An 8,720-nucleotide genomic window follows, 5' to 3' on the forward strand; every position below is an offset into this window, starting at 1 on the left:
AATAGAGCACATTGTCAAAATACATTGTAGTGACTGTGTATCGTTTGTGTATTTTTGTAGGTAAGTGCATCAGCCAATTTACACACAGAAATGTGCCGTAAACAACCATGAAATAAATGACCAATTTTATCTGGGGAATTGTTGGCCAGGACACCCAGAGAAACTCCCTTCTCTTCTCAAATAGCATTGCTTCAACAGGCAGAGAGAGATTCAGTTTAATATCTCATCCAAAGACCACAACCTCCGATCATGCAGTGGTCCCTAGCACTGCTATGTTCCAAATCCTAACTTAGGGCTTGAACCCATAACCTGAGAGGCGAGAGCGCCACTAACTGTCAAGCTGATACAGACTCACATGTATGTACATTGACGGTTGCTTCGCTAGTTTGGCAGCACTTGAAGGGGACTATTTTGTCCCAAATAAAAAATCAAAATATGTCATCTTCCAAACGAGCTTTAACCTATGTCTAATTCCTGAGTATCTATGAAGCTTTTACATTGTTCGGTCTCCTTCTCCACATGTACTGTATAGGTGGCCTCACTTTATTTTGGATGTTTGTATCTAGTTAATTCCTACCAATGTGCCAAGTGATGCCAACATGTTGATGCTTGTTGCCATTGTGAGAAATTGAGCCCATTCCCATAGCTGATGCATTGAAATAAATTGCTTCAAACCTACATTTTCAGTAGAGGCAACCGCACAGCAATGAAATACCTACAGAAAATTAGTCCAGTGGATTTGGGTTTGACTCAGGGCTGTACATTACACTCGAGTGAGGAGAGGAACCAAAACAGTCCTGTTCCTAGATTTCTGTTTCAGTCTTTCCCTTTCCAATGCTGGTTTCTGTGTCAGGCCAAACCCTGCCTAATTATATGACGTACCTGGGATTCAGTTGTGTTCATGGCACAGCTGAGGTAAGTAGGAAAGTCCTATTTAATTTTACTAGATTATTATCTGTGTAACTGAGCTTCACACTGGAGAGAATTCCTCCTCTGGGACGAACGTTTCTTCTCGAGACAAGGCCTGATCTCCTGCTCTGTATATTGTGCCTCCTGAAGGCAATGGAGTGGATGCAGTCAGGCAACACAATCACTTTAATCAAAGTTTGTTATGTTTAAAACTACAATTAGGACTTGGTTTTGTCTGAAACTAAATAGAAAGCTACACTGTGAGGAACACACACGTGATTCCACTTCCTCTTTGAAACATCTCCAGAAGCCAAAGCTTCATTCAATTTAATAAAAAGTGAACTGTGAATCAAGGCACAAAGCTTACTGAACCTATTAGCTGAGCACAGCTAAGATGGGGGGGTATTTGAAATGTTAAAGATAAATAATTAAATAAGAAACAAGTAAAAATAATAAAAATGCTTTCAGTTGGAAATACAATCTATTAGCCTCAGCCTCTAAACCCCATATCTTGCACTTTGGCAACATGTCACCGTTAGGGTGTTTAGTGAGGAGAGCTGCCGTGACCAGGGATAGCACCGTTGGCCTAACATAGTCAGCATACACCATGGTGAGGCCTAACATAGTAACAGAGTACAGGAGGGTGGAGGAGCTCCAGGCAGGAGTACACTTGGCCACTCAAGGGTTTATTCTGGTTCGGATCAATGGAAAGTGGAGAGAAATTTAAAGACATCTGAGCCACTTACAGCAGTACACTTTTAGACAGTGATAGGATCCCCATTCCCCCTCCCCCACATGTTATAGTCCCAGAACATACAAACTATGCCAAGAAACTCAATGTACCAAAGCATGTTCCTTCAAAAACTGCAAACAAAATGTACAACAGATTAGCTACAATATGGAAATGTACCAGAAACTGATACATCCAGTAAAGACCGCACGTGGTAAGGTACCACACAAACAGCTATGTCAATGTCCTGTTGACCATGTCCATTTGATTGTGTCAGGCAGCTTTCTTCAGTGGTAAATACCAGCACTGAATAACTGTGTACACTTGTTGGCAGGAATAGATTCATAGCACATTAGTGTTAATACTTTTGAGTGCTCTTGTTCTATGAATGTATCTCACAGCCTTTTCACTGCCTCCTCGCCTGAGAGCAAAGTCACCTCCGATTCCACCCGGGGGCAGCTTTGGATCCAATTTTGAATTCAAGTCATAATCACAGACACAATAAGCCTTTTCCGAGGATGGTTTATTATGTTTGTGGCGTATTGGGTCGGCAAACTCTAGCTTTAGTTTATCTGAAGGTGGCGTTAGGACAGATTTGTTTTGCTGTCAGTTGGAGATTAAAGTGTCGATAAGTTTGCTGAAGCCTAACATTCTGAGTGGTGCTGTGAACAGCAATGCCCAGGTTGACTTTGCATCAGGCACCTGATGGTGGTGAAGCTGACAGCACAAGCAGCTTTACTGAGCTTCTCAGCCACACGAGTGCGTGAGAGAATCACCAAGTGTGACTCATCCTCTCCAGTCCCAAAGCCTGACATGTTCCCTGGCTCCAAACCAACTTCCGACAAGTGGGTCTCAGAAGCTTTGGAACCACAGCTGTTTCCACAAGACCCTGATCTGACACAATCAGGGCTGGGATTTCTCAAACTCATGGACACTCTTTGAAAGAACGTAATTTTAGGAAAAGGTAGATAATTAGCATTTCAAGTCCTTTCGCAAATCGATCTATAAATTAAAATGTAACTAAGTTGCATACATTTTAGAAATCAAAATGGCCTCAAAGTACTCAGCAAAGTCACAGCTCTTCTCCCTGAATCTATTATAGTTGTTATATTAATATATGTATTCTTTTCTCATTTTGACTCCTTTTATGTGCTTCTGTGGGTAGAACTCATTGTGTTGTGATAGAGGTGTTTAAGTTAATCAAAGGGTTTGAATGAATTAATCAGGACAATCTCTTTCTGCTGGAAAGGGATTGGAGGGTGTGAATTGGAGATTGTGACCAACATAGCAAAAGGAGATGTTCAGGAGAATGGATGTTGTCAGGGAATGGAGCATGTCAACAAGAATGGAATAAGTACATTAGGAGGGAGGGCATTGGAGGACATTGGGAGAGACCGAGAATGGATGTCTCTTTGAGGAACAAACATTGACACAAAACATTGAGACTTACGGCCTCCTACACCATACATTCCATGGTTCTAGAGTTGAACACCTTCTGGTAACTTACCCAAGAGTCTAGTATTCTCACACGAGTCGAAACAGAGAGTTGGCAGGTTACGCGACCATCACAGGTAATCCCACTTTCTACACACATACAGACACACACATAGACACAAAGACCTACATAGAAACGTACTCCAGCAGAGGTCCCTGCACAGTGATCAGGAGCCAGGTCTCTGGCTGTTTGCCTTGTACTAACCCGTGAGGCCAACTATGTCTCTCTAACTGCTGCCGAGGCTGAGATCAGCACAGAGCAGGTTTATAACCTTGTGTAATGTGTTGTCAGACTGTTTTGCAGTTGGTTCTATGTCGCAGTGTAAGGTACTCGTGGTCACTTTACTTTGTCTCCAATCCTGTCGCAGCCCAGCTTGAACTGGAGAATAGTTTATTCGCTCTCAGCCTCCAAACAGCAGAGACTCCAGTGAAATGGCTTCAGTTCGGAGCTCAGGCTCGGAGCTCACACCTGCTTCACTGGATATTTAAAGCTGCCGCAAGATCAACACAATTGCACTTTTACAGCTTCAGCGACTTATTGGAGGTAAAGAAAATCGGCTTCTAAGTCAACATTAGACTGTTTGCTGTGGATGGTCAGCTGGTGGGTAACAGACTTTGAGACATTTACAGACCTTGTGGCTTCTCCAAGTTCCTCCATAAAACGAAATACAAACAGAGGCTGAGAGAGTGAGCGGGACTGAGGGTGGGGGGAGATTCTACACATGTTAAACCCCAAATGGTATTGGATTCAGTTTGTAAAGGAGATGAGCAGTTGCCAAGGGCAAAGTTCCCTCATTGGGTGTGAGCAGCACCAGCTGTGACATTCACAATCATTCGTCTCAAACACGATCCCAAAAACAAGTGGAACAAAGCAGCCAAAATCCCATCCCCATTACTAGCAAAACACATCTGGCTCGCACCGTAATCCCCACAACTGACTATTGGTCTATAAAATAATATAAATATACACTAATGTCATGTATTGTATTCGTGTAATATAATCTGCATCGATATAAAAGGCTGCATTACTGTAGGATTAGACTCTGACACTCAATAGATGCCCAGTGATATTGAAACTAAAACACAAGTACAGTTTTAATGCTGCGGTTTGTGCAGATCATTCCAGTCCCCGAACAACCTCCAGACAGGCAGGGAATGAACCTTCTGCCCATTGATATGACACACAGAGAGAGACCACTTCACCGACAGCTGATTGTGAGGCCAGAACGGCCCCAGAATATAACATTCCTGAAGTTGGCGTTGACAAATTTCCCTGATATGAACCATCAGAGTTGAATTATTAACAGAAGCTGGCACTTAGCGTGTTGAGGGTGGGTGATTTTCAGCAATGCCCCACCCCCCACCAACTTATAACAACGCATTTTGCCCACAAATATACATTCAATTCACTTTACAGTGTATTCTGTGAAGCCCTTTGTGATGTCTAGAAGACGTGAAAAGCGCTATATCAAATGCAAGGATTATTATAACTGTGCATAATAACATCTGATTAATGAAACCCACTACATTTACAGAGCTGGTCAATGGCTCCGCATTGTTCAGAACAGTCATATCCTCAGTGATGAACAGTCCTTTCTTGTAAGGCAATAAAAGCTCAGTCGCAATGTGTCACCATGAACGTGTTGGAGCCAGTTCATGCCATGCTCCGCTGGGCATGTCCAGACCCACTGATGGAATCCTGAGTATCTTACACAGCTGGAATTGTCCTGTGCTGAACACTGGAGCAGGGAATGAGCCGACCTAAGATAACAACACAACCAACATTGTTCAAGCAGCGAATAGGCTCCATTTGTGCTGAAAAATAAGTGTGTTGAAGTCTTCAATTTGAAAGTCAGACGTGCAATTAATGCATGACTATGTAAACAGATTTTTTTTACTATGTGTTGCAGGAAAACAAAACATCTATTGCAAGTTCTGTTCACAATCCTCAGAGCTGAATCACACACATTCAACAGATCTCACAAGGCACAATTCAGATCAGCCAGTGATTGGAATACATCGAATTTATTTCAAATGTGCTTTACCCTGAGCATTACACCAAAGAGCAAATTATTAACTACTTAGTGGGAGATGTACTCAGTCACCAGGGGCGAGTGGGGGCAGGAATAGATGGAGGTAAGTAAAGGCACAGTCAAAGAAATAGCTTTTTAGACATATTTTCAAGCTGCCTCAGAGGGAGCAAGATAAAAGGAATTCAGAAGCTATTTCACAGAGTGAAAGCTCACTCACTGATGGTGCAGCCCAATGTGTGACACAGCCTCAGCTGGTGGAGTTGATGGAGTAGGCGGAGGAGCAGGACCGATGGAGATGTACTATTCAGGCCAGATTACAAATCATTGATGGCTCTGGCATCAGTCCTATGTGCGAGGACTGGCTAGGTATAAACAAGTAGACATGTAGGCCTGTGATCCCAAAGGGAGTCCTGCTATCTCCTGATTCTACAGCAGAGGCTTGCACCCACTGGACCATCAAAGAAACGCTCAATAAGATGTAAGCAACCTGTGCAAGAACATTAGGTTCCTTTCTGCACTTCATTAGCTCCCTACACCAGAAGTGGGTTACGATATCTACAGCAGCTGCCGGCACTTTCCATGTCAAACCATTTGCACAGGAAGAAGAACAATGGTTAGAACTCTGACATTTTGAGGAAACAGAAAACTGAAGTATGAGGAGCGGAGTTACTGCTCACCACAACATTCAGTTCACACTGACTTCACAATGGCTTCATTACATCCACATCTGTGTCTGGTGAGAGGTAGTGAGTACAGACATTGTGCTTCCCATAAGGAAAGGCAAACTAAAGCAAAACCACAAGTGAACACAGAACTCTTTGCCTTTATAGCTTTTGCAAATAAAGATTTGCATTTGCTACAGCACCTTGTCCTGTCGCTGTTTGTGGGATGTTGCTGTGCACAACTGGGCTGTTAGGTTTGCCAACAAACACACGACAAAAGGGAAGGCAATGACAGGCGGTGCCTGTGGTAAGAAGTTGGCAGAGGATGACTGGGAACAGCCTGCGATGACTGTCTTCAGACACGAGTCTCACATTTGCCCTGAAGCGGAGGCAAAGATCAGACGTTGACAAACAAGTGTTCCCATCATGTAGGTTTAGATACAAAAATCAGCATTCCCCCGACTGGGCAGCAGTGCTGACTTGTCAGGAAGAATGTCAATCAGCAAATTCTATTGACTGATGGGGAACTTCCAAGTGCATTGAGGGAAAGGCACCTCCATTGGTAGATTCAGAAGATAAATAGCAGAACTGAGATTGATCAGATTCCCCTAATAATTGCAGGAAATTTGTAAAGATTCTCGCTTTCAGTATCGTGGATGTCTTTCTAAGTGCATGTTCCCACTCGCCAGCCTCCTGCTCTCAAAGTGTTCAGCACCGGCTGTTAATGAGACATTATGACTAAATACTAGAAACTAAAACTGTGGCAGAAAGATTTTTTGTAAATGAACAAAATCCAACAACTGACAGCCACCAGGAAGCATTCACCAGGAAATGTGGGTTTGCCCTGAGCCAATCTAAACACATAGGCCAACCCTGGGCTGGTTACACTGTTGGCATTTGCCAAAAGCAACACGTCAGTCACTCTCTCCTCCAGTCACACCTAATGACTGGAGCCGTTATATGGTGATTCACCTTCAGTAACACCCCATTGTAGGATAAACACTAAAATAACAACAGCAGAACTATATTTACTGTCATATTGCATTCCAACTTGTCATCACGAAAAAGACCTCGAAATTCAGTTTCTTTTGATTTTTTTTTCGGGAAGTAAAGGGCAGAATCTAGGACACTCCCCAAGGGTGAGAAGGGGAGGAAAAACGGGATATATCAGGAAATGCTACTCACTAAGTTTGTCCAGGGCACAGGTTTTCTGTTTGCTGCAAAACCCTGTCACACAGTAATACGAAGTGGTTCCCTTAAACATAGAGACGAGTTCAGGTACCAGGATTGCCTATAGCACCAAATCTCAGCAATAATCACTGCTTTTAGGAGAGGAAGGGAGAGAATTTCCACAAAATATGTAGAATTGTAGTGTAAGGCACCAAATTATGAAAAAACTGCTGCACTTCTCTGATTCACCTGGAAATACAGTTTACAGAAATATCTTGTGAAGCGCTTTGCGAGGATCCGACAATGTGATACGATGGTACATCAAATCGGGGATTGTTATTATAAGTCATTATCCTAACAACAACAACAAGATTGCATTAACTAAAGCTGTTGGAAATATTGTAGTCTGGTAAAAGAATAATGTTTTCTGTACAGAGAGAGTAAATAGCCCAAGTTTCCAAACAACAACCGGGCATAAAATTGGGAGAGAAAAGGAGACAGACAGAGAAAAGGAGACAGACAGACACTGGGAATGAGGAAGTTCTCACCTGGAAACCTCCAGCTCCGGGTTTGCTGTTTGCATGTGCCGGGATGTCCTGCCCCAAAGCTGGGAGGTCAGTGCGGGCAGTCAGGGCGGCTCCTGTGCCTGTAGCCCCCACACACTAACCCTCTATGTTGCCCTCACACTTACCCTCTATGTAGCCCCCACACACTTACCCTCTATGTTGCCCCCCCACACACCCTCTATGTAGCCCCCACACTTACCCTCTATGTTGCCCTCACACTTACCCTCTATGTTGCCCTCACACTTACCCTCTATGTTGCCCCCCACACTAACCCTCTATGTAGCCCCCACACACCCTCTATGTAGCCCCCACACTAACCCTCTATGTAGCCCCCACACTAACCCTCTATGTAGCCCTCACACTAACCTTCTATGTAGCCCCCACACACCCTCTATGTAGCCCCCACACACTAACCCTCTATGTAGCCCCCACACACCCTCTATGTAGCCCCCACACACCCTCTATGTAGCCCCCACACTAACCCTCTATGTAGCCCCCACACACCCTCTATGTGGCCCCCCCACACTAACCCTCTATGTTGCCCCCCCACACACCCTCTATGTAGCCCCCACACTAACCCTCTATGTAGCCCCCACACTAACCCTCTATGTAGCCCCCACACACCCTCTATGTTGCCCCCCCACACTAACCCTCTATGTAGCCCCCACACACCCTCTATGTAGCCCCCACACACCCTCTATGTAGCCCCCACACACCCTCTATGTGGCCCCCCCACACACCCTCTATGTAGCCCCCACACACCCTCTATGTAGCCCCCACACACCCTCTATGTAGCCCCCCCACACCCTCTATGTAGCCCCCACACACCCTCTATGTAGCCCCCACACACCCTCTATGTAGCCCCCCCACACCCTCTATGTAGCCCCCACACCCTCTATGTAGCTAAGGGCAGCCTCACACCTCAGACTGGTCTCTGGAACTGGGAGCCGAGAGCAGAGGAACTGTGCGTAAACCGTCTGTGAGCAGCTCCCGAGGCTTCTGCCTCACTGAGCACAACCCCAACTCCGCCTCCACACACTCCACCACTCCCTCTAAACCACACACCCCCTCACACACAGTGTCACACACTCCCTCTCTAAACCACACACCCCCTCACACACACACAGTGTCACACACTCCCTCTCTAAACCACACA

The 8,720-nt window shown here is 44.9% G+C and overlaps 1 protein-coding gene across 1 annotated transcript in view; it reads right to left on the minus strand.

The window, feature by feature from the left end:
• The window catches only part of arhgef3 (Rho guanine nucleotide exchange factor (GEF) 3), a 97,042-nt gene extending 89,042 nt beyond the window's left edge, over positions 1 to 8,000 (minus strand). Inside the window, exon 1 of the mRNA XM_042339589.1 lies at positions 7,547 to 8,000. Within this exon, the coding sequence (XP_042195523.1) occupies positions 7,547 to 7,581 (35 nt within the window). The 5' untranslated portion in view covers positions 7,582 to 8,000. The remainder of the gene's footprint in view (positions 1 to 7,546) is intronic.
• Positions 8,001 to 8,720: the final 720 nt, after the last annotated feature.

This window comes from Callorhinchus milii, unplaced genomic scaffold (genome assembly GCF_018977255.1).
Source record: "Callorhinchus milii isolate IMCB2004 unplaced genomic scaffold, IMCB_Cmil_1.0 Scaffold12, whole genome shotgun sequence".
Classification (NCBI taxonomy): Eukaryota; Metazoa; Chordata; class Chondrichthyes; order Chimaeriformes; family Callorhinchidae; genus Callorhinchus; species Callorhinchus milii.